The sequence below is a fragment of the Acipenser ruthenus genome, chromosome 15 (genome assembly GCF_902713425.1).
Source record: "Acipenser ruthenus chromosome 15, fAciRut3.2 maternal haplotype, whole genome shotgun sequence".
Classification (NCBI taxonomy): domain Eukaryota; kingdom Metazoa; phylum Chordata; class Actinopteri; order Acipenseriformes; family Acipenseridae; genus Acipenser; species Acipenser ruthenus.
This window is the reverse complement of record NC_081203.1, coordinates 21,409,916-21,436,871: the sequence shown is the minus strand read 5'-3', so window position 1 is coordinate 21,436,871 and position 26,956 is coordinate 21,409,916. Positions and strand designations below refer to the sequence as shown.

Sequence of the window (26,956 nt, the reverse complement as noted above, 5' to 3'; positions counted from 1 at the left end):
ATGTCAAATCAAGTGTCCTGAGACAACTGAATTCAAAAATTGGGTATAAAATGGTTTGATCGGAATAGAACCCTTTATGTGTAGTAGTCAAGTCTACTTTATGTTAGGAGTACACAAAGTTTAATATATGATTGAATGTAAAAATTTACCACTTGGCATTAGGAGAGACCCACAACTCAAATGATTTATATTAAAAAAAAAAAAAAACAAAAAAAAAACACACACACAACAACACACCATACATATAGTTGGATGCAAACACATTTTATTCAACAACTGAATTCACTTTGTTTTTTAAAAAGGGACAAAACTCTTAAAAAGTACTTCTCTGATTTGGTTAGAATATCACTGCATTTTCAGAATGTAAAACAAAGTCTTTGTCATTTATTAGTAATGAAAAATAGCAAATGTTGCCCCTTTTTAAAATTATGCTGAAATAACATTTTTTACTTTATAAAAACATCAGAACACTGATTTGAATATCTGACAAAATCCAACTTTCTAAATATTATAACAAGAGAACACCAAGTTTCATATTACAACAATTCTTTACATAAACATGTTTCAAAGTTACAAAAAAAAGGTTGAGACAAGTTTTCAGGCTTTACCTGCATATATTATCCACAGTATTGGCAGGGGTTGCTGCACCCATATGGCTTTGTACAGCATCACGTTGCATTGCATATATACAGAATGACATGAGGATATATTGAGCTTCTTCAACACACAGTGTTCCAGGGATGCTCTTTAGTGAGTAGATTCTGGTGAATCTTTTCAACTATTCTGGTCAAATAAGAATTTGCTGGTTTAACAGTAGATATAATTTGTTCCACCTGGTCACAGCTGAAAAATGAGAAAGAATTGTAAGTAACAATTATTTTATTTTATATACCAGGGATGATGGCAGCAAAAAACTTCAATGAATGCCAGTGTCAGAGTGGGCAGGTAGAAGGTTAAATATGCATCTTTACTACAGGTCTATTGTATTTACATTTCTCAAGATATATTATCAACTCAAAATACCTGTATTGTTTTAGTAAAATCATTTAAACGGGTTGGTTTCCTAGTATAAGCATGTAAACCTATACATTCAGGGAGAACGAGAGAAATATAACTTTGGCCGAGACACTAGGAGGGGAAATCTTAGCCTGTGTCCTACAAGGCAAGACCAAAGGGTATTAGGAGAGATAAACAATAAAACAAATGGGGTCAAATGCAACATTCAGGAAGTAGGAAGAAGACAGCAACCAAGTACAAAATTAGGTATAATCCTTTAGTCCTGTTCTACTACTCCCTGCATTAAAAGAAATTGTTCCAGTAGCATCAAGTCGTACGTTGACATCTAACTTCCAGCATCAAGTTCTTTTGATGTGTTATTGAATTTATTAAAACCATCATGCGTTCATACTGTCCAAATGTATAAAAAAAGTCTATTCAAAGTTGTAAATTCCGAACAAAACAAGAAAATATATAACTATAAAATCACTAAAAAATATTAGCGTTTGGAAAAAGAGAAAAAACACAGAGTTAAACTTTGAGGCATGGTCTAATTTAAACCTGTAAATGGGGTTACATTAAGCCACTGCTGGTACGTAGGTTTTTAAGTTTGACACCTTGGAAATAAATAAATAATTTAAATGTGTGTGTTGAAATTGAGTCCACAAAGCAGTCTTCAAGACTACTTTAAACCTCAGTTAAATCCAGTATAAGTGCAACCTTGCAACTGACCCATGAAGTCTTGGTATAGTGTACCAACTAATTGCTTATGGAACCAAGAACTTTACAGATACTGTACTAGGTGATAAAATTAAGCTTTACAGAAGGTGCCTTTACACCCAAGTCAATTCACATACTGACAAGCCACTTCTAGCTCTCAGTTCTGCATGTACTTCTGTATTTAATTTTGATTACAACCTACTCACCTTGCGTTTCCAATGTAGTTTTTGAAACTTGACAGATGAAGTCGAGATGCTGGGTAAACTGGGGTTAGAGACAATGTGATCTCAAACTTGGCAAATGCTTTGAAACTAGAGAAGATGATCTTGATGCTGTACAAAAAAAACAAACAAAAAAAAAAAAAAAACACACACACACAATGAGAATTTTAGAATGGAACCACTAAACAAAACCCTAAATGAAATAATGTCTATCTAAGGTCTGTAATATGAAATACCCAAGGGGCCGGACATTGAGTCAATGTTTTGCGAATCTTGTGTTTCTCCAGTATTGTAACCAATTAAAGTAATGCCATTAATCTTTGTTGTGCACTTCTATTCACTATATACTGTAGGTCTCAAATGTGCAGTCCACCCCATGTAGGTGCATGAAAAATAGGTTAGACTGTATTTGTGATTACATATCTGGTCCTATGAGTCCAAATAAATCCGTGCACATTTGAGACCTCTGTAGCAAATGAAAGTGAACAGGTAAGTTTTAGGGATTTATTTTGTTAGCAACAACCACTTTTTACTATTTATCCCCTAAAGTACTTACTCTGTGTTCAAAATCACCATTTCCAGGATTTCAAACTTAGCAGGGCCATTCTTCTGGAGATAATGGAGTTCTTCTCCAAGGAGGCGACAACGACAGACCACAAGAGAAATATCAAGTAGAAGCTGTAAAGATAGCAATAGAAAAAAGTACAAAAAGTAATAAAATACGCACTAAATGGACAGAAAGTTAACATTTATTTTTATTGTTGCAGGAAATACCATGACATAAAAATGTTCACACGTGTTTTGATAAAGGCTGTCTAATAAACCAAATGTCTGATTCATGTCTTTTAGCATTCATATATGATAGGGACCCACTTGGTGTACAGGGATTTTCTCCAAGGACTACATCTTGCACCGAAAAACAAGAACTTAAACTAAAATGAAACAGTACTTGATGCAGTGTCAGAACTGTAGATTACATCATCGCACAACAGTAGTAATGCTTTACAATAACTTTGCTATTACATCAATAAACAAACAGAATATGATGTATTTTCTAATGGTAGTAATAAAAGTAGATGTACAGAAATAATTAAATATTTTTTTATTTGGCCAAAGTAAAGATATAAGACAGCATCATGCAAGCCTACCTTTTGAAGATCTTGCTGTGTTGTGTATTTCTGGCACAAGCTGCCTTTACTCTCAAAAAACTGGGTGATCAGTTTGTGAGCAACAAGTGAAGATGATGGGGCTGCCTCATCTGTGGAAAACAGTACATATTTAAAATCAAATTCAACCAAATGTGCTCTCAAATTACGATTTTACTGAATTTCCCTGTACCTCGAGAACCTGTAGTATACAATGATCCAACAATAATAATTATTATTATTATTATTATAATAATCTTTGTGATAATCCTTTATGAAAGGCGCTATATAAAACAAAGCGCTTAACAAAGGAAGGGAAGACAAGTAAAATAGCAATAAAACAAACTCATTACCTATAGAGAATTGGATACAAACTACTAACAAAAAACAAAAAACAACAAAAAAAAAGAAAATCAAAAACAAAGAATCTAAGAGAATGCCAATTTAAATAAATGTGTTTTAAGGTGAGATTTAAAAACAGGCAGGGACTCAGAAACTCGAATCTCGAGCGGCAGCGAGTTCCACAGGCTTGGTGCATAGGACAAGAAAGCCCTATTGCCCACTGCATCGGCAGACCGCAGAGCGCAATGGCTGCTAAGACAAAAAGGCAATGTTTGAAACAGGAGCACAACCAAGAGGATTCGTACGTACCATCCAGGAGTGTGTAAACCTTTATATCCAGTATCTTCTTGCCTGGTTTGCCATTAAACTGAACTCCATCTGTCCAGGGATAAAATAAAGTTATTGGCCTGGGTTTGTGTCGAATTGACATTTTTTTGTACACACGTGACTTGTTGCAGGCTTACCACAGTCATCAAGATGCCAACATTATAGCATTTAAATATCAAAATTATAAAATCTTAAAAGAAACGAAATACATTTTAATTACAGAAGTTTCGGCTTTTTCAATGTCTTCAACATATTATTTTGAAGTTCTAATGCTAAAGTAAAAAAGACAGAATAGGCAGAGATTCAAAAACAATGGTTTCTGTCATGTCTACTGCAGGTACCCACCAATTGGTTCTCCAAATATCAGTTCAAGTTCAAGGGAGCCATTAAGAAAGGTGAAGACGGCTCTCTCATCCAGCCATTCAGAAAGTGTCCATTCTGCCAAACTGAAAAGGGGTAAATATGTGATGAATGTGAGTGAAACCATTTAAACTACTCTGGATAGTACAAACCCTCTTTTTTGAAAGCTCATTACGTTACTACAATTCAAAGTTTTAAGGAAAGTCCTTCTAAATAATGAAATGCAATGCAAAAAGTACTAACTAACCTGCTGAGCTCTTGAATTGACATTTCCAACTGCCTTTTTTTCTCCTGCAACTTACAAAGTTTACTCTTCATGTTCTTTTGTTCAGAATATAAATTCAACTGTTCTCTGAAAAACACAAGGTTGGAAAGATATTTTAGTTTGCTTAATTTTTTTATTTGCATTATAAATCATGTATAAATTCAACCATTCACAGTACTGTTGGAAGGTTTGTTCTTTCTTTGGGCTGAAGAATTCTATCCAAATCTTTGATGAGTATGAAAAAGCATGCTAGATCTGCCTGGTTTACGCAAACAAATTACTCTTAAGTGGACTGTTGTCAAAATATTTATATTCATGTAACTTTAAATTGATCTGAGGGGGAGAGATGCAGTACAGGGAATTAGCTATTACTGGATAAGCATCAATGGGCTGAATGGCCGTCTCCAATTAATAACTTTTCTTATGTTCACCAAAAAATAATTAAAAAGCACTGGCATCCCATCTTCACTGGAAAAAAAAAAGATTAAACTGAAACTTACCTTTCAATATTTGCCTCCTGTGTCTTTAAATGTTCAAATTCTAGAAATTAAGAAAATGTATTTAGTATTATTGTGGAAAACACAAAATCAGAAAACTCACTTCATAGTTAGTCAGACAGAAACCTTGCTTTTACACATAAATGTACCATGTCAAGTTTGTGATGTTACAGAAAATGTCTTTCATCACGTTTATGGCAGATTCTAGTACACAAACTGAAAAAACTACAATTGAATTCCCCTATGTTACAATCAACCCTTAATTTCTAAAATATCAATAAAAGGCATTTAGGATATAAGGAATATTAAGATGTCTAAATGCTGCTCTACACATTCCGCACAAAGACTAGCCTATGTAATGGGGCTATTTTGACAGCTATACTTGTGGATGTCTCCATTAAAAAGTAATTGAAATCACATCCATTTGCTTTACTTACCTTCTTCCATGGCTTTCACAGCGAGTTCCAGCTCAGAAATACTGTGGTCATCATCTTCCACCTCAAATAAATCCATGTTTGTAGCTTCTAAAAAGAAAGACAAAACATCTTTGCTTGCCTAATTGTTGTTTATTCCCTCATGTAGCATGACACAGTGAATAATGAGCTTGTCTATGCTGTAGTTGAACATTACAACAGTATATCAATATAAATACTAATTCAAATTGTAACAGTACTTATGGCCAAATTAAACAAAACTAGGACAATAAAGCAGACTGAAATAAAGTTCAAGGTAATTTACCCTTTCCCAGCTACCATAAAATGCAAAGACTGTTGTTCAATACTGAAAGTACTGTACATATTTTCTTTTCCCATTTGCATTTCTGATATAGTAGGTGACATACTCTGGTGCTTTAATGTACAGTAAGTGTTCCCTACTGGCACCTAGAAATTAAAAAGTAATTTAACGTTAATTATTGCGCGTTTTTCATTACGAGTTAAATGTGATTTGCATTCTGTGTCTCTTATTTGTGTCTGTATTTGGGGATGCAACTTAAATTCGACTAAACATGGTATTATATAATATATATATATTATATAATCTCAAAACAGGTGGATCACCATGTCATTTTCATTCTAGTAGTATTCATATCATTAGTAGAAATCAAGGGAGGTAGGTTGCAAACTGGTGGCAATAAAGATTAAGCAGCATATTGCAAATGTGTTATAAAAATGCTCCATTTACCAGCTTCCAGAGAACTCATACATTCATCCAGGTCAGAAAGTAATTTGTCAGTCATGGTAATCTTGTCTTCCAATTTCTTCTGTTCAGACTACAGACACAGTAATGAATATACTTAGAAAAAAATATATAAACAAAAGATGTACAAATTGCATAAAACATGATAAAAAAAATAAGACTAAATGATACATCGAATTCTTCTCTACAAAAAATAAAGGTGTGTATGAATTGCATAAAACATGATAAAAAAAAGAAAGACTAAATGACAAACTTCTCTACAAAAAACAAAACAAGTCAGTGGGAGCTAAATCGTTTCTTACTTGTGCAGACTGCAGCAGCTTGGAATACAGGCCAACCTTTCTTTCGTGAGACAACATTTTAGATTTCCTTCTGAAATCTGACTTCCTTTCATTCAGCATCAATCCTAGGCTTCTCAACTAGATGGGGCAAAACAGTATCAGTAACAAAGACAGCCATTTCAGAAAATGCATGCGTCGTTATTTCAATATTTCCAGGTAAAGTCAAACATGAGTTATGCTAAACACTAAACAAACCTACAACTCTCTCCTACAACACAAGCAATCATGAAAGTGTTTTTAATTTAATTGAAGGTATTTTTTTTTTGGGTGCAACAAAAACAAAGCATCCTAGGGGGCATGGCATCTCGAAACATTTTGAAAAGTGAAACTGATATTTCTGGAGGAAAACCATAGGGCAGTGAAATACAGTACAGCTATGTACCAACTGTAAAGACAACGTCTTGTAATGGAGAACAATTTGGCAAATGTCAATTGGACATCACCTTTATTTAAATCTTTATTTAGAGAATTATAGAATACACCTGCGTACCAAGACAATAGTCAAAGCATGTAGCTGGATAAAACAAATGTGACAATTAAACATTCTTTTTTAATGGAATTTTAAAAAAATCTAAGAATTCAGATATGTACTAAATGTTAAGACAATAAAATGTGTAGTCTCCACTCCATACAAAAGAAAAATGTTACATGACCTCAGTATGGTAGCCATATTAAGTCAGAGGTCAATGTCATTGGGTATGGAGTATAAAGTCAGTACCTTTATGTGTTAGATCTTTAATGTCTGGAAACTTAAGAGTCATATGACCAAAGAGGTAGATAGTATCTTAGATTAAAAAGTGAAAGTTGTTGGCACCATACCTCAAGTTTTAATATCAAAAGGAATAAAAATGAATGTATGGACCAGGTATTTGTCTACAGGTGTTATGGAGCTCTTAATAAGAGTAAACTAAAGTTTACCTGTTCTTCAGAATACGTTTTCACCATCTTCCAAAGAGGTTCATTTAAACTCCTCAAACTTTTCTCCTGATCACAATTTCGTTTCTTTAACCTTAAAAAAAAAAAAAAAGATTTTTCAAAAGGTAACACTTTGACAATGACAAACTCTAGAAGCTTTTTAAGTAAGCCATACACTACATGGTGGCTAAGACCTTTAACGGCATTAACTCCTGTGTGGTCTCAGTTTTTTCTCTAGACAATGGAGTTCTTTGTTTACAAGATAAATACTTAAACTTACTTCTCAACGGTTTCATACAGGGCTTGGCAGTCTTCCTCATAAACCTTAAGTTGTGGCCGATAAACATACATCTCATTTAGCCAATCCTCAGGTGTAGGGGCTGCATCGGTTGCAAACTGAAATACGAAAAGAGTAATTGGTGTCAAGCTTCAATTAATAGACATGCTGACCATGAGGTGCTTCAAGTTTTAACAAATTCACATTATGCTCCACTCATCATAAAAATCATTTAAAGAGTATGGTAGCTGCTGTGCCAGGCACGATACAAGAAAAAACTGTTTTAAGTCTTACTTTGGGGGGAAGCTGGCTCTGTCTAGGTCTCTGGATAAGGATATTGACCCCAAGGACCTGTAAAAACTCTTTAACTGTGATACTGCCATCCAGACATTTCTGAAATAAAGAGGAGACGCTTACTAGGAAGCTAGGATACAAGAAACTTTATAAAAACAATGTGTACACATCCATTTAATACTCTTGTTTAAAAGACAAGAAATTCATGACATAGGGCTACATTTTAAGCAGCAGTGCTTTTACTGTCATCCATAACTATCAAAAGGAATTCTGGCAAACAAAAGGATTCCACAAATCTTAGCTATTTTGCAGTCCCATTAGCTACATATGTCCCAAATGTGCATTATTTAAAAGAAACATGTTACAGCACACATCTATTTTATTTATTTTTTTAAAAACACCACACCTGGTACTACTTTAGATTAACACTAGAAGCACTGGAATTTCAAACTACCTAGAAGCGCCAAACCTGTCATTTTAACCGGTAGCTTTTTAAACAGCTGTAATATGACAATGAAAAGCAAACAATCATACAAAACTCAAACATTTTATTTATAAACATCAAATCAAACATTTGCATTGCAGAAACACCATATTTAAATGGAAAACAAAACAAAATATTTTTCAAAAGGAGCAGTACAAACCAAGAAAAACAAATAAAATATAAATATACATTTCACTAGTAACTACTTTGTAACGGGTCTTTGTACATACAAAATTGCATAAACATTTAATTTGTTTGTAAAAATAACATCAAAAGGGTCTTTTTTTCTTGAAAAATGGTATAGAAATGCACTACAAAACACAAATAACTATAATAACTACAATAAACTATTTACATAACATTTCTTTAGCCTACATACCTGGTAGCTTTCTAACCTCTACAGTCCACACACAATACACGCTTCTCCACTTTCCCTGAACATTTACCGCACACTGCCCTTCCACAACCGGCGTAGACATCCAAAGTTTTGTTGTCGTTGCATTTTGCAACCTGGCATTGTTTCCTCTTGTGTGTGGGTGCAGCGGCTGCAGCACTGCCAGAAGGTGCATCTATCTCTGCCCTTTTCTGATCCATATGTGCTTGCCAAAGCTCCGTGGCTAACTGCAACACACACATTGATGGCTGCCAGGTCCAAAATGTTAAAATACAGCCACAAGCCACCGACGAGATCCGCCTTTGAATACTGTCGTGCCATCTGGTCCAGCACATCCACACCGAACTTTGTGGCATTGTAGTCTCAGGCTTTTTTTGTTTAGTGCATAGAGCTGAGAATAATCACTGTTTTGTTCTTCTTGCACTTGTAAACACTGATCGTGGCACAGTTGCAGTGCCTGAACAGTGTAGTCGAGTGCAAGGGTGCTCGCAAGCCTGGAGCTGAAGGGGGTAGTTCGCATCTCGCCTAAATTTACAGTTCCTTTCCTACCAGAATGTTTTGTTTTTTCTTCAATTCTCTGGCCATATACATTTGATAAATAAATATTTATTGAAATAACCGATTAAAATGACCTGTTTAATTATCAATTACAGGAAGTACAAGACCGTTAAAAAGCATGACTTCCAAATAGTTTTCTTTAACCTAATGTAGCACCAGATATGTTTTGAAATGAAAATACATGTGTGCTATAACATGTGTTTCTTTCAAAACTGCACATTTGAGACCCAAGTGCATTGTGAAGAAATGTTATTAATCATGACCATTCTTATATTGACTTCAAAAAGTTATTACCTCTCTTAAGTTGTGTTCATACCGATCACCATCTAGAAACTGGGACTCCATCTGACTGTATCTCTGTTCTGAGAAGTAACAAACAAGCAAAAAATTAATAAAAATCAGCTAATATTCCGGACCGCAAGAATGTTGCATTTCAATAGGGGTAATCCAAGTTAAAGTGATAGGACTGTGACCTCTTTTAGAAGTGCAAATCTTATGAAAGATGCCGTTCCTTGAACTCACCAAGAAACCACATCTTTATGAACTCCACTTCTTTGGACCAAATACTATTACCAAATTTTCCACTGTATATTGCAAAACAAGAAATGTTTTTCATAACATATTTATAAATATAACGCATGAGAAGGTACGATCATATAAATCATATCACATATACAGGAATTACTTTAAGAACATAAGAAAGGTAACAAACGACAGGAGGCCATTTGGCCCATCTTGCTCGTTTGGTTGTTAGTAGCTTATTGATCCCAGAATCTCATCAAGCAGCTTCTTGAAGGATTCCAGGACCCCCTTGTAGATGAAACTGGAGTAGACAGAGGCTTTTAAATTAATTTAAGTATAGTTGTATTTACCACTTAAGTCACCGAAGGTACTATCACATTTGGTGAAGTTCAGTGTGTTGCTGCTAGAGTTGGTGCTGTCCAAGGTCTTAGCCAGCATGCTTGGTGGATTTTCTGCTGCGATACCTTCTCCACTGCTGTCCCACTGGCTCGTATACTTTGTCACCTATAACAGAAAAAGAATAAACAGTTAAGTTTAAAACAATTGTTATAAAAAGAACAAGCTGAAACATTTGTCTAATGAGGCATACATACTACACAAAGTATATGCACAGCTTAAATTTAAAATATGGTACAAATAGCATTACAATTTACAATAGAACACAAAAACCATGTGTAATATTAACAATATTTTTTTATTCATATAAATAAATAATTCTCAATTCCCTTCCAAGTTCAGAATTAGAATGGTAGCACCATAAAGCAAACACAAGAGGAATCACTTCAAGAAGTATGTTTTACTAATACAAGCGAAAGAGGTGTACAGATGTACATTTGCTAAATGCCTTTTAGAGAAGTTGAACTGAGTTCACCACACTACCATTTTGTTTTGGACGGCACATATACTCATTTTGTGTTTTCTTTGCATTTCATGGTTTTACTTCAACTGCTCAGAGTTGTGTCAGCCACAAACTGGCCTCAGTGTTGCTTCTCTATCATTGTCTGCAGTACTTCTATTTTAACATCATGTTACCAGTAAATCATATACCTGATGCTTATTTATATACACTGTATATATATATATATGAAAATCATGCACGGCATTAGAAAACTAAGAATGTTGCCATAATACGATAATATAAAATGTGTCTGTCTACACAATCTTTTTTTTTTTCTATGCATGTTCATTGCGCGGACCGCTCCATTCTTTGTGCTATGTTCGAGTCATGCTGTGTTAGCTCTGCATGACTAGTCTGGCACTTAAAACAGTACCAGGCTCTCAGAGTGACGTTGCAGCCACATGTGGGTAGTGGAGCTCAAGTCATGCTGTATTCAAGTAGCATGAAAGTCTGCGACTGCGTACTGTCGTTAGCTCATACTGATTTAATTTTGTTTGCACCTTTAGAGCGCCCCATAATGCATTGCGCACCAAACAAGGCAGGCAGGCTAGCCTTTTCACTGGGTCCTAGTGCCACCCAAAAGTACTGGCTTGTGGTATATGAATAAAATTACTGAGAAAGAAAGAAAGAAAGAAATAAATAAATAAATAAATAAAATAAGCAATGGCATATTTTCTCAAATTAATAAATCAATACCCGGGTAGTAAAATTGGACCCGGGTTTGTGTCGGGTAATTTAAATCCCAACGGGTACCCAGTTTTCGGGTACCAGTGCCGACCTCTGTCTAATGTTACATTCATATAGTCTCACTGCATGCCACTGATTATATATATTTATATATATATATATATATATATATATATATATATATATATATATATATATATATATATATATATATATATATATATATATGCTTTTTAAAACAGACATACCTGTTCTCTGTTTGAAGACACCCCATCTTGGCTCCTCCTTTTCTCAGTACTCTCAATTAACATTTTATCCTCACTGCTGTCTTCTGGCAATGGTCTTTTCTGGCCTCTTGTTCCCACTGGTTCTGGGCAGACAAAGAATGAATCCTCTGTGTTACTCTTTTTTTGAAGTTCCTCCATAGGCTTGGTCTCGTCATAACAGCTTGTTGGAAATTCACTGTTCAAGCTTTCAGCTGAATCCATCTCGTCATTAAATTCTGGAAGTATTTCTTCATGTAGGTTTTCCACTAAAGAAAATGTACTTTGTGGCCTAGATGCATCTTCTAGAGCTCCCAAACCAGCTGTTTTAGTGAGGTGTTTTCCAAAGAGATGGTAGCCTGTTAACTTAGTCGGATTACTGTCATCCAAAAAGCCTTCAGACGAATGTGGTCTCTTTTTATTCGGCAGCTTAGGACGGAAAACTCCAAGTGATACCCGTTTTGTTTGAGGCGTTTCTTTGCTGAAGTTTACTGGCGTAGTCACATTCCTAGTTTGATCTCCAAGAACAAAACTGCTTTCCAATGGCTGATCCCTAGGCTCTTCAGGTGCTTCTTCCATGAACTCACTTTTGTCAGCAAAGCTTTTATTCTCATTTCGACAGCTTTTGTTAGATAATGCATCTTCTTTCTTGCGATCTGTGTTTTCAGGTTTTAACTCTATTACCTGCAAAGGCAAAGGGGCTGTATGACTAGACATTTCCTTCTCTGGACATTCTTCATAAATCTTTCGAATGCTTTTAAGCTTTGAATGGATATCAGCAAGACTCCTCCTTCTAGCTTTTGTGGCCACTAGTAGAGGCTCTTCTCCTGTAAATATGGATTCTTCGCAGAAAGATGTTTTCTGCAATGATATATTTCCATCACTTTCCACCATTGGAGGCTGGTGGGGTGCATGCTCGTCATCATTTCCCATGTTTAAGTTTTCACTTGCCTTATCCACATGAACAGTTTCAGTAAGTTCTTTATTTAGTGTCTGACATCTGAAACTTTCAGTGTTTTCCAAAAGAATAGTATTCAAACAGTTTAACTCGGTGGTTGGATCTGTACAGATTATTTTTACTTCCCTTTCAGAATCTAATTCATGTTCTGGAAATCTGAAAGAAACACTCTTTCTCTTGAGTTTTGCAGTTTGATTACTGACATGAGCAGCATCTATCTTGTCTTTAGAATCCACAACTTCTGCCTCTTGCTTCTCAGGGTCAAAATTTTTTTTTTTATTGTTTAGATGTGCACTGTTATCATTACTGCCACCAATACCACGGTTTGCACTCATGTTTTCCCCTCCAGAGAAAACACTGTTTTGCTCATTAGGAGCAGTCAATACTGATTCTCTCACATTCTTAGTGGTCTGCAGATCTTTGCTGTCGATTGCTACTGTATTGCTTCTGGTTATATCCATATCATCCTGTTCAGATGAAAATACTACAGTCCTATTATCAGATGATGATGCAACACTGTATATACCTCGAGTCTCCATAGGAAGCTGGTCATCTATACAGACAGTATGACTTCTGGTCATTTCCATTTCATCTTCAGTCTTTTTGTTCTGAGAAATCCAATTTATCTGCAGGGAACTTGCTCTTCCAGGCTTATTTGGCATAATTAAGTTCTGTTTTGCACTGGCCTCAAAGCTGCTACCGTCAATAGCAACTGTGTGACTTTTAGTAATTTCCATATCATTCTCTTCCCCTGAAAACACTACAGTTTTATCTGATGGATGGGATGCTAAACCAGCACTTTTCCTAGAGATCCCCATTACTAGTTCACAATTTAAATCAATATTTTTGTAGTCAATTGCAACAGTTTTGCTTCTTGTTATTTCCATGTCTTCTTGCTCATCAGACAACAAAACAGCACTAAGGTCACTTTTACACAAAGAAAGAGTAGATTCTAACACAGTCGTTTCTTTGTTTGGAGCTTGTAAGATGCTCTTGCTGTCAATAGCTACTGTATAACTTTTAGTCATGTCCATATCATCATTTTCCTCTGCAAACATAACAGTTCTATCTGCAGGAAGAGAACATATACCAGCCACACTTTTTCGAGATTTTCTCGTCCCAAAAAGTGGATTAACAGTCTCTAAATTTTTGCAGTCTATCTTTTCTTTACTGGAGGACTCTGAAAGGACCCTGCTGTCAATAGCCGCTGTATGGCTTTTAGTCATGTCCATATCATCATGTTCCTCTGCAAACATAACAGTTTTATCTGCAGGTAGAAAAAATAAACCAGTCACACTTTTTTTAGGCTTCCTGGTGATCTCCATTTGTGGATTAACAGCATCTATATTCTTGTAGTCCATCTTGCCTCCATTTGAAGTTTGCAAAAGGCCACTGCTGTCTATAGCCACGGTATGGCATTTAGTTATGTCCATATCATCCAGTTCTTCAGAAAACACAACTGTTTTATCAGTGGGAAGTGACATTACTGGGGCACCAACACTTCTGCTGGTCCATGTAATTGGATTGCTAACTGCCTCAACATCCTTGTAATCAATTGCAACTGTCTGGCTTCTTGTCATGTCCATATCATCCTGTTCTTCAGCGAACATAACAGTTTTATCTGCAGGAAAAGAAAATAAACCACCCACACTTTTCCGAGGTTTTCTACAAATCTCCATTAGTGGATTAACTGTTTCCATATTCTTGCAGTCCATCTTACCTCCAGCTGAAGTTTGCAAAAGACTTCTGCTATCAATAGCCACGGTATGACATTTAGTTATGTCCATATCATCCAGTTCTTCAGAAAACACAACTGTTTTATCAGTGGGAAGTGACATTACTGGGGCACCAACACTTCTGCTGGTCCATGTTATTGGATTGCTAACTGCCTCAACATCCTTGTAATCAATTGCAACTGTCTGGCTTCTTGTCATTTCCATATCATCCTGTTCTTCAGCGAACATAACAGTTTTATCTGCAGGAAAAGAAAATAAACCACCCACACTTTTCCGAGGTTTTCTACAAATCTCCATTAGTGGATTAACTGTTTCCATATTCTTGCAGTCCATCTTACCTCCAGCTGAAGTTTGCAAAAGACTTCTGCTATCAATAGCCACGGTATGACATTTAGTTATGTCCATATCATCCAGTTCTTCAGAAAACACAACTGTTTTATCAGTGGGAAGTGACATTACTGGGGCACCAACACTTCTGCTGGTCCATGTTATTGGATTGCTAACTGCCTCAACATCCTTGTAATCAATTGCAACTGTCTGGCTTCTTGTCATTTCCATATCATCCTGTTCTTCAGCGAACATAACAGTTTTATCTGCAGGAAAAGAAAATAAACTACCCACACTTTTCTGAGGTTTTCTACAAATCTCCATTAGTGGATTAACTGCTTCCATATTCTTGCAGTCCATCTTACCTCCAGTTGAAGTTTGCAAAAGACTTGTGCTATCAATAGCCACGGTATGACATTTAGTCATGTCCATATCATCCAGTTCTTCAGAAAACACAACTGTTTTATCGGTAGGTATGGTCCCAGGAGTACCTCTTTTGCTGGAACTCACTGCTGCAACATTTACTGCTTCTATATTTTTGTAGTCTATTGCAACAGTCTGGCTTCTTGTCATTTCCATGTCATCTTGTTCATCACAGACTAAAGCACTGTTTTGGCCACTTTTAGACAAAGACTTGGATTCTGAAAAGACTCCTGAAGCTTGCATAAAGCGCTTACTGTCAATAGCCACTGTATGGCTTTTAGTCATGTCCATATCATCATGTTCCTCTGTAAACAGTGCAGTTTTAACTACAGGAAAAGTCAAACCAGCCACACTTCTTGATTTTCTGGTGAACTCCTTTAGTGGATTAACTGCCTCAATAGTCTTGCAGTCAATAGCAACTGTTAAGCTTTTAGTCATGTCCATGTCATCCTGTTCCTCAGTGAACATAACAGTTTTATCTGCAGGAAGAGAAAATAAACCACCCACACTTTTCCGAGGTTTTCTACAGATCTCCATTAGTGGATTAACTGCTTCCATATTCTTGCAGTCCATCTTACCTCCAGCTGAAGTTTGCAAAAGACTTCTGCTATCAATAGCCACGGTATGACATTTAGTTATGTCCATATCATCCAGTTCTTCAGAAAACACAACTGTTTTATCAGTGGGAAGTGACATTACTGGGGCACCAACACTTCTGCTGGTCCATGTAATTGGATTGCTAACTGCCTCAACATCCTTGTAATCAATTGCAACTGTCTGGCTTCTTGTCATTTCCATATCATCTTGTTCGTCTCTAAAGGCAACGGTTTTATAACCAGGAATAGAACATAAGCCAGACACGCTTTTTCTAGATGTTCTTGTGCTCTCCATTTGTTGATTAATTGCCTCAATATCCTTGTAGTCAATTGCAACTGTCTGGCTTTTTGTCATTTCCATATCATCTTGCTCATCAGGTTGGGAGTAGTGAGTAGTGATGTTCTTTGACAGATTCAGACCAAGTTCAGACCTTTCTGTACGATTCTCTACAGTACTGCTTGTCTTTAGAGATTTTCCAGATTCACAGCGGATTTCCCTACCAGTCCCAAACACACTTTGTCCAGTCATGTTATGTTGTAGACTCTGACTATCTATTGCAACTGTGTGACTTCTAGTCATATCCATATTGTCATCTCCAGCAAACACAATGGTTTGATCTTTAGGGAAAAGGAATGAAGAACCAGGTACACTTTCAGACAATACCCGGTTAACAGACTTTTTGCTAACAGTGCCACTCCTTTTTAGTTCCTGGTCAGTGGGAAATAATGACATACTTGGTTGAAGACTGCATGGTCTTTGATTTCCAGTAAAATCCTCTTGTTGACCAGTTAACTGTCTCATAAAGTTGTCGTCAATTGCAGCAGTGTGGCTTTTGGTACTCTCCATATCCGGCTCCTCAAACAAAACATTCCTTTTTTCTGGAAAGAAGTTCACGCCTAAACTATCAGTGTTAGTTGGCAAAGAACTATTAGCATTGTTCGCCCATGGTTTGTCCAAGTCAAAACTGAACATCTCTGTACTTGCAGCAAAACTGTTTTCTTTAGCAGTCGTGGATTTACCCGCATTAAGTCTGGAAAGAAAATCCTTAAAGTCTACTTTTCCATCTTTTAATGAAGGAGGATTTGGCTGAATTACTGGCAGATTATCAATTGGTCCATTTAAATTTACAGATGCACTTTGTCCATTAGGGTTAATGCTTGACAGGAACCCTGTAAACTGAGATTTGTTTTCTGCAAGGGCTTTCCCAGAGAGCGCTTGATCTTCAGAACTACTATAAGGTGTATGGGCCTGCCTTCTTCCGGACAGATTATCCTCCTCACTTGTCTTTACACCTGAAATTAACGTTTTGAAATCCAACTTGACGGAAGTAGAAGCTCTACTTTTCCTTTTATCATAATTTTCATCAATGAGAACGGTGTGGCTACGAGTCACATTCATGTCTTCATTGTTATCACTGGAAAATACAATTGTCTTGTCTCCCATGGTTCTTTGCAAGTTGAATTGATCATTGCAGTTTTTCTGATGGGAAAAAAAAAAAAAAAAAAAACTTATAAAAAGTACACATAAACACAAACTTAACACCAAGACAAAACCTTGCAGTAGTATAGTATGAGGGCTGATGTTAAATAATGATTTTTTAACATTATTATTGTTATTACTACTACTATTGTAGCGGTAAACCTTGTAGTGGTGATTGGTTATTCACATGTAAAAACATATACTATATAAAACACATACATATAAATTTACAAACGAGGAGGAGGCTATTCGGACCATCACAGGTTTTAGGAGCCGATTGATCTCAAAACTTTGTCATGGTGGTTCCAAGTGGTGTCAACATGAAAAGGTAACCCTTTCCATACCTTCACAACTCTGTATGTGAAGAGGTTGAAGTAATATGCTACCACCCTCAATAATATTTACAATATATGCATTAAAATTACATGTTGCTGGCTGGATCATTAATTTTATTAAAGAAATGTGGTCTACTCATGATACAGATCATCATGTATTGGAATGCTAATTTTTATAAACACATTTTTCACAAAAATATCAAGAACTATAAGGACATTCAATCTGTTTGCATTCCCATTTCTACTAAATATAATGGCATCCAATCTTTACTAATGTGAAATGGGGTTACAGTATACTAAACTATACATATCAATTTCTCTCACGTTATTTTTTTTAAATATAAATGAACACATGCAATATTAACATGTAATAAATTGGAGTACAAAAACCATCATGTTTCATATTTAAACCAATATTTGGAAGCAAATGTATTATTGCATTTGAAATATCTTCATATCCTCAAAAGCAAATGAAGAACCAAAAGATTCTCAGCAACATAAAAGTGGACCAGTAAGAACATTAAAAAGTGAAATAAGAGTCAAGTAAATTAGCACTATGTCTAATAGTAGTCTCCAAGTTCAAATAATACTGGTTTTCACAGGACTCAATACAAAATGTTTTACCTCAAACTTTTGCAGTGTAACTGGGTTGGAATCACAAATAAAGGCTTCCATGTCTGGGGAAAAAAAAAATTCAATATGCTAGCTCATGCAACCTTAAAATACATGCAGTCTTTACAGATAGTGAGGGTGTCAACAGCTACAATATTGAGCACAAAGTAACTATAATTTGTACTGTAATGCTGAATTATATCAGCATTTATTCACAGGTCTTCATTCACCCACAGAAAATGTCAGTTAAATAAATACTTACCACTTGTCTGACGGTGCACATTGTGATTTTTTGTTATCCTAGAGTGACAAAAGTGCTTAGTTAATTGAGTATTCTTTATACAAAAAAAGTATATTATATATATATATATATATATATATATATATATATATATATATATATATATATATATATATATAAATAAATAAATAAATAAAAAGAGGGGGAGAGATTTAAAATTGGATTTTGTACTTACTTTAATTGTTCATCTGTTTTTTTTGCTGGAATGTGAGAGAGAAAACAAGCTGTCTTTAGTGCAATTATAAAATCCTCTTAACAGTTGAAGGACCATGTCCTTAAAATAAATAAATAAATAAATAAATAAATAAATAAATAAAATATTGTGGCAAGGTGGGGAAATGGAGGGAAAAGTGTGAGTTGTGGTTGGCAGGGGAAAAGAATGCTGCCTTAGTGAGTCCTTTGAGTCCTTGCCTGGAATGTGGCTGAGGCATAAATTGGGTAATTGGCGATCAATTAAGCCTCATCCACATGGTATAAAAGCAGGATTTGTTCTCAGTATAGGGGTGGGCTGCCAGGGAGCTGGGAACAGAAAGGAATGCTGTATGTTTTGACCACTGAAGGCTTTGCCCAGCCTGGTCAAATTAAAAAGAATGGTTTTGTTGGGAAAACCATCCCAACCCTTCAGTTAAGGAACTTGTGTTTAGTCTAGGTCTCCAATTGGAGACAGGCTTGTGTTTTGTTTATTTTTAAAATGTATTTATTTATTTATTTTGATTTAGTAGTCACCAATTTTTTTAATTTTTAATTTTTTTGTTGTTTTCTCCCCAATTTAATAGTGTCCAATTATTTTTGTTTAGCTCAGCTCACCGCTACCACCCCTGCGCTGACTCGGGAGCGGCAAAGACGAACACACGCTGTCCTCCGAAGCGTGTGCCGTCAGCTGACCGTTTTTTTTTTTTTACACTGCAGACCCACCATGCAGCCACCCAGAGCTACAGCGTCGGAGGACAACACAGCTCTGGGCAGCTTACAGGCAAGCCTGCAGGCGCCCGGCCAGACTACAGGGGTCGTTGGTGCGTGGTGAACCGAGAACACCCTGGCCGACCTAACCCTCCCTCCCCCTGGGCGGCGCTCGGCCAATTGTGCGCCACCCCCTGGGAGCTCCCATCCTCTGTCGGCAAAGGAATAACCTGGACTCGAACCGACGACGTCCAGACTATGCATCCTGCACTCCACGTGGACTGCCTTTACTGGATGCGCCACTCGGGAGCCCCCTTGTTTTGTTTATTTTTGTTGAATAAAAGTGTGCAACCACGCTGAAACTTACAGTTCCTGTGTGTGTGTCGCTAATTGAAGGGTGCAAACCAGCGTGGGCTGGGACGCTTTGCTACAAATAATATATATATATATATATATATATATATATATATATATATTATATATATATATATATATATATAAATAAATAAATAAACAAACAAATTAATTACACCCACATCTTATACATGTACATAAATAACTTTTTGCAATTAAACTGGCTTGCCATATCCCTTAGATAACTATTAGTTTGCGTGGTCACCGTAAATAAATATTTTTGAACAAACAAGATATGCACTCCGATGTATCGGATGCATGATGCTGATAAAATTCAACTTCATACTACTTTTTTTGATACTCCAAATTTCAAAATAAGGAAGCAACAATTACAGTTCTAGCTGCAGAATGTAGAAAAACCAAATAGCACATCAAACGATATAAAGCTGGTTATGCAAATTCCATTTGATGTTTATACTGTTATTTATGAGGCACTATAGTGAGAAATGGACAGGTTTCCACATACTTTGTATGTGTGGTAAACATTCAGTAAATAATGGTTTATTTAATTATTTACCTGCATTAAGCCTGGAAAGAAAATCCTTAAAGTCCACTTTTCCAGTTTTGGATGAAGAAGGATTTTCATTACTGGCTGGATTTTCATTAATGAGAACGGTGTGGCTGTAGGTCATATCCATGTCTTCATTATCACCGGAAAACACAATTGCCCTGTCACCCGTGGTTCTCTCGACGTTGACTTGTTCATTGTAGTTTTCCTGAAAAACATAGGAACACAACCCTTCAAGATTCTTAACCACTCAATAATCCACATTTTTAAAAATGGCATGTAAAATAAATTAGAAAGATTGTATTAATTAGTATGAACAAATTACACGTGCTGTGCTATATACATTAAAAACAATCAAAAAGACTTTGGAAGATTTTCCAGTTTATCATTAATAAAATAACTAGTCAGAAAGAAAATAAGTTATTCAATGAATTCTGCAAAGGAATGCCCACAGTAGTAATGTTTATAAAAGCTCCATTATTCATACATTTAGTACTTTGACAATTCTGTGTTTACATCAGTTGCTTCCCCATCAACAGGGATTGCATAAAGAATACACAACCACAACGAATACAGAAGTTGTGTGATAGATAATATCTTGGAATGCTGGGAAGTGAATTTATATATTTGATCATTTCTTGACAATGTATTTCTGTTTAATTTCAAGCTACAAAGATCTGTTACAAATGAAAAACTAAAATAGATGCTTTGCTTAAACCTTAGGCTTGCCAAATCAACCAGCAGGCACACACACACACACACACACACACACACACACACACACAACTTCAATATATAACTTCAACCAATGTTACACAAAATATCTTACCCCAAACTGTTGCTGGGAAACCTGGATGGGAGCATGAAGCAATGTTTCCATACCTAAAAGAATAAAGAAAAAACACAATTATTACAATTCATATTTCTGCTAGTAATCGTGTTGTGCAAGTCAAAAAATACTGTTACAATTTGGATGAATGTGAGATTTTGTATCCTATAAAGTGCACAAATTAACCTTTAAAAGGTAACCGTTTACATTACGGCACAAATTGCCATTTTTTCCACACTGAAACACATAACTAAGGGCAGCGTTGTCAGGAACCACTAATAGCTAGTTTCAAACACCTAGATTAACACTAATCGTGGACTACCTAATGTTATTTTACCTTAATGTTATTTTAAGCGTGGATGTTCCTAAAGCATTTGAGTCCAGAAGAATTAACGTTCAACAGGGGTCAATTAACAGTAGCAGTACTGCAAGCATATATTTTTTAATTCCAATATATCCCTTTCTGAATCCACTGATCATTGGAAATCGGCACCGATCAATAATAAAATACCATAATCTGCTTTTCAATGTAATTGATCAACAATTATTATTATTTATTATTATCTGCCATTTGTAATGACTCCACTGTAGCCAAGCTGCAGTGTAGTGAACATGCTGTGTTGATTCCAATACATATCAAATTCAAAGTCACCGTCCCAGTTTTCATCTCCAATCCACACTGTTTAATGTATTATTTTTTTTATGTTGGTATTGGTAACACAATATGAACACGTGTTCTGTTTATGCATAACCACCGTTTGTATGCTTGAGGCTTTTCAATTATTCATCATCTGCCTTTCTTTTGTTATTTGTTTAATTTAGCAGACACCTTTATCCAAGGCGACTTACAGACTAGGGTGTGTTAACTATGTATCAGCTGCAGTCACTTACGTCTCACCCGAAAGACAGAGCACAAGGAGGTTAACTGACTTGCTCAAGGTCACACAGTGAGTCAGTGAGTGAGCCGGGATTTGAACCCGGGACCTCCTGGTTACAAGCCTTTTTCTTTAACCACGGCCACACAGCCTCCTATGGACCTTTGTATCAGGTACTAAAGGTAATACATAATAAACAGGCTTGCATACATGTGAAATCTACAGAAGTATGTTGTGTTTATGTTTTTGACACAAGTATGTTGAATGCACATTATTATTTAGTTTCTTTGCAGTCTTATTGTAGCATTTTTATGTACCAAAATATTTCTAAATAAAAATGGTTTTCAATGCAAGCTTGTCTAATAATAATAATAATAATAATAATAATAATAATAAAAAAAAAAACACACTACCTTTACCAATGCAGTTCTGAATACTTTAAACCTACCTCAACTACTGAGTGGCAGCAAATCCCTACGTTTCTATTGGAAGTATGTGCCTGTGACTAAGCTTTCGTTGTGGAAGTCAGCAAAGAAAAGATGGTACAACTTAAATGTGCAAACACTGTCGAATTACTATATATTGTGCCAGGAAAAAAAACAAACGGCCAAGACTTTGGAAAATAACCGAAAACAATGTCATACACTATATAAAAGCAAAAAACTCAAATCGCTCAAAATAAGCATTGAAAAATGAAATTTATAAAACAGAAGCCCTAAATTTCGGTAACCTGAATCAGGCCAGATAAACACACCACAACAACAAAACCACCACCACACCACACAATCTGTGCATCCCTTGTGTTATATAAATCCTCATTTTAATTTAAAAGAAGACTTACCAGTAATTTGTCGTTTCACATCTTGAACAGCGTCCATCCTACACAATGAAGAAGTTTGTTTTAATTTAAATTACATTTTACAAAAGTGTATACAGATTCGGTTTCAGAAATGATCATATTAATAATTCAACTGGATGCAAACGGATTACAATCTTACACTTTTATTACTGCAGCTCACGTGTACACATTGTTTTACTAATCTTTAACTAACTTTAACCGAACACACGCTGTCCTCCAAAGCCGCCCGATTTTTTTACACTCACCATGCAGCCACCCAGAGCTACAGCGTCGGAGGACAATGCAGCCCTGGGCAGCTTACAGGCAAGCCCGCAGGCACCCGGCCAAACCACAGGGGTCGCTGGTGCGCGGTGAGCCGAGGACACCCTGGCCCACCTAACCCTCCCTTCCCTGGGCAGCGCTCCCTCCCCTTGTGCGCCGCCCCCTGGGAACTCCTCGGTCGGCAAAGGAAAGCCCATTGTAAATATAAATATTAACTTTGAAATAATTACCGGTCCTAAACAATAACAAACACACTCTTACAATAAAGTGTGTGCATTAGCAATTGTGGTGATATCTTCCCAAAGTTAAGAATTCAAAAAAAGTTCAATGAAAAACAAATCAAACAAATATGTATCTGATAAAGAAGTCTCCAAGGTTAGAAAAAAATGGATCAAAAGCATCAGTTACCCATGGTGTGCAGATTTTTGTTTGTTTCACAACATTTTTAAAAAATGGTTAAACTTGCTGTTGAGTGATGTTTGGTTAATTATTCAAAATAACCCTAGCAATAATCAATTGATAAGATGAATAATCATTTCATGTAGCAGTACTACCTAGTAACAAATGTTTCTTCAGTTCACTATATAATTACAATAACTTGCCATATATTGCTGGGAACTCTAATGTGGAGTTACCATAACAAATGTGAACTTCATGAACAAATTATCTATTTTCAATTTTGTTTGTACTTACTTCTGCTGCTCCCCTTCCACTTCCTTTGCTGAAATATGAGAGAGAACTTTGTGACATTTTAATTACCCCATCTATAATGTAACAGTTGTTTTCCCTATCTGTGTTAAAACAGAGTCAAACATATGTATACAGCTCAAATTCTTACACATGGTGAACTTTTTTTCCCTCACTGGGGTTAAAGAAAAGCTAATGCTGTAGGTTTGCTGTCTGTAAAAGCAGAATATGGACAATATCTAAAATCTAAAACACCTGTTAACAAAATTATAAGATTACCTGCATTATTCAAAAGTGTTATCTCTGTAGCATCTTTCTCAAACACCCTGGAAATTAAATCAACAATATTTCAGACATTGGAATTGTTTCAGGGTTTTTTGATACAGTAATGTTTTGCTCTACTTTACAAGTGGTTGATTTATTATTATTATTATTATTATTATTATTATTATTATTATTATTATTATTATTATTATTATTATTCATGCAGTTTGCTAAGGAATTACAGACCAAATTTAAAAAGTTATCAAAATGTCAATTAATATGAAAAATACATTATTTGTTAATCTCTTACTTTACACCTGTGGTCTCAGCAAAGCTGACTCTCCGAGATTTGCGCTGTTTTTTTTCAGCTGGCTTTGTTGGACACTCCTAAAACACACACACACACACATAAATATATATATATATATATATATATATATATATATATATATATATATATATATATATATATATATATAAAATCAATAATTCTTTGCAAATGTAAAATAATTTGATACTGGCCCCTAAACTTGCAAATTCATTAGCATTAGAAAAGCAAGCAATATGTGCAGTTAGACTATATATATATATATATATATATATATATATATATATATATATATATATATATATATATATATATATAATATTTGTATACAAAAGGCCCTGTAGATAAAGCATTTAGATCCGCTTAGATCAAATAAATAGGCTCCTTCGTCTAGTTCTTAGTTTCACTTCCATTCTGCAGATTCTCAATTATTATTACATTTAGAAAATTGGAGATGTTATGCTTTCATTACTGAAATATTACCTTAACTCTGTCATTGATAGGCCCAATAGACGTAAGGGGACTCCGAGGTGCCTTCAATATCTAAAACATAGGGAAAAATATATGTTTACATGTAAATTGCAGACATTTTGAACACAGCATAAATATTGGAACTACACATTGTACATTATTTTTTTTTTGCTCTTACTCAAGTCGGAAACTATATTTTTTTAAATGTACATGTCCTGGGGCATAAATCAGCCTGGGGCATGGCACTAAATCAATTTCACTAATCTCCTCACCAAGAACAATTTACAGTATGTTTGAGAAAAATCTTTTAACACTGTAAATATGGGCATCTTTTATATTTTAATTAAGTTATTTGACAAATAAATACACTTACTGATGAGATCCTCCTCTTCGGTTTCAGTTCAGTCTGACCACTGCATAACACAATTCAATGACGAGATTAAATTATACAATTATTCACTTAAAATAAACTTGGTATTAATACATACGATCCAAAGATAAGCAATTACAATATTGAAAACAAACAGCCTATCTGGATTATGGTCCTGTGTTATTAGTATCCTGGATTTGTTTCATTATGCAAGTATTTGGCAGCTTGGATTGTGGGATGTGGTCAATTTTGAAGATATTTTCTTTGAAATCGTATATTGATTATGTACACATATCAGAGCTCTGGAAATATTGATTTTGTAGTAACCAAGTTTCATCATTGGATAATCAGTTCAAGTTAACCTTGGGCCTATCAGGCAATATTAGGAAGTAATATCAAGAAGCATTTTCAAAGTCAATATATTCAATTGGAATTAAAAAAAAATACTTTTCATTTTGTACAGATCCAGGGTCCTCCATTTGTGCATGAAGATACCTGCTGAAAAAATATTTTACAAAAATGAATTATTAAAGAAATGATTGTACACATATGCAAAACTAGAATATCACCAGCATGGTCTGCTTTGCACTTCTGATTACAGATGTACTGTAGTGTCAGAATGTTTGTTAGATTCTCAGACTTCATTAGTATTTCTAAAAGATTGGACGTTACATGATATGAATTAAATACTACACTATACAGCAACAGCCACGACCTCACTGTAAAAAACAGACCTAAGAAATATCCCCAACCTTTGGAGAAAATAAATAAATAAATAACTTTAAAAAAACTTAATTGCTTGCTTTATATTAAAAAACATAATAGTGTAATGAACCACCAGCCTGTCACACACAAAAAATACGAACACCTTCAATCATTCATGCTGCATGCACCCAAGTTACGATTTTTGCAGCAGGAGATGCAGCTTTACGAAATCTATATAATTGAATTGAAGAATAATAATAATAATAATAATAATAATAAAGCATTCACAAAAGGCAGCTAAAAGTGTGTTATGGCCCTGTGGTTTTACTAACGTTTTCACCCCGTCCAGCATAAATTGTAACTCATGCATAGCTATAAAAATACCACAGCATCATCATGCAGTTAAATCATGCTGGAATCTTGGATAAGGCGATTAATAGTAAATATTATTCCTACTAGTATAGACCAATTGTAGCACTAATGCAGTGCAGTCCGTGAAATTACATGAAATGCAATTTTCAATTATGAATACGGTAAACAAAAGGGAATATCCTACAGACTCTAACTTAGTACTGTTTACTCTAATGTAAATTATATACAACGATGACATCGACTGCAAGCAATGTATATCATAAACGTCTTTGCACAAAAATGTGTATAAACATTTATAACATGTACTTCTAAATTGCATATTTCTATTTCGTTGCTGTATGAAAAAACGTAACAAAAAAAAAACAAAAAAACACTTCCGCTAGTCGAGCTAGTAAACAAAAAAATCAGGCAAATAAGTTAAAGTTTGAGCGCTATCAATTTAAAAGCTCTCACTTACCTGTTACAACAGTAAGGAAATGTATCTGTATGATATATGTGTCTTTTTCCAAATAATACACACTCTTAGTAATCCTTTCTCTTGGCATTGTCCTCCAGATACATTTTTTAAATTTAACCGCCTTACCAAACGCATGCGTAGTCACTGCTGTCACCACCAATTCCGCTCCCTGCAAGCGGTTAAAG

The 26,956-nt window shown here is 35.3% G+C and overlaps 1 protein-coding gene across 3 annotated transcripts; it reads right to left on the bottom strand.

Annotated features, from left to right (window-relative positions):
• Positions 1–248: 248 nt before the first annotated feature.
• LOC117421937 (kinetochore scaffold 1-like) lies at positions 249–26,943 on the bottom strand. Of its 3 annotated transcripts, none has more exons than XM_034928064.2 (30): positions 26,772–26,943; positions 25,685–25,735; positions 25,241–25,280; positions 24,880–24,939; positions 24,379–24,455; positions 24,084–24,130; positions 23,811–23,838; positions 22,839–22,876; positions 21,123–21,175; positions 20,303–20,501; positions 18,647–18,671; positions 18,433–18,470; positions 18,183–18,235; positions 11,689–17,223; positions 10,206–10,359; positions 9,628–9,695; positions 7,898–7,996; positions 7,607–7,722; positions 7,330–7,420; positions 6,373–6,489; positions 6,056–6,143; positions 5,311–5,397; positions 4,877–4,916; positions 4,359–4,463; positions 4,097–4,197; positions 3,734–3,802; positions 3,086–3,195; positions 2,494–2,615; positions 1,923–2,048; positions 249–843 (listed from the first exon to the last, which is right to left on the bottom strand). In XM_034928064.2, the coding sequence occupies exons 2-30, from the start codon at positions 25,714–25,716 to the stop codon at positions 720–722; spliced, it is 7,842 nt and encodes a 2,613-aa protein (XP_034783955.2). In that variant the 5' UTR covers positions 25,717–25,735; positions 26,772–26,943; the 3' UTR covers positions 249–719. The 3 variants fall into 3 exon arrangements, with proteins under 3 accessions (XP_034783955.2, XP_058843410.1, XP_058843411.1); XM_058987427.1 differs by having other exon boundaries at positions 25,685–25,732; XM_058987428.1 differs by having other exon boundaries at positions 26,898–26,942.
• Positions 26,944–26,956: the final 13 nt, after the last annotated feature.

Bases quoted from the DNA above. Each gene is read 5' to 3' on its own strand.
- LOC117421937 (XM_034928064.2), bottom strand. From the start codon at position 25,716: ATGGAGGACCCTGGATCTGTACAAAATGAAAA. The intron at 4,917-5,310 runs GTAAGTAAAGCA...CTTAATTTCTAG, and splicing joins TGTGAAAGCCATGGAAGAAG to AATTTGAACATTTAAAGACA. The intron at 4,198-4,358 runs GTTAGTTAGTAC...ACCCCTTTTCAG, and splicing joins TCAATTCAAGAGCTCAGCAG to TTTGGCAGAATGGACACTTT.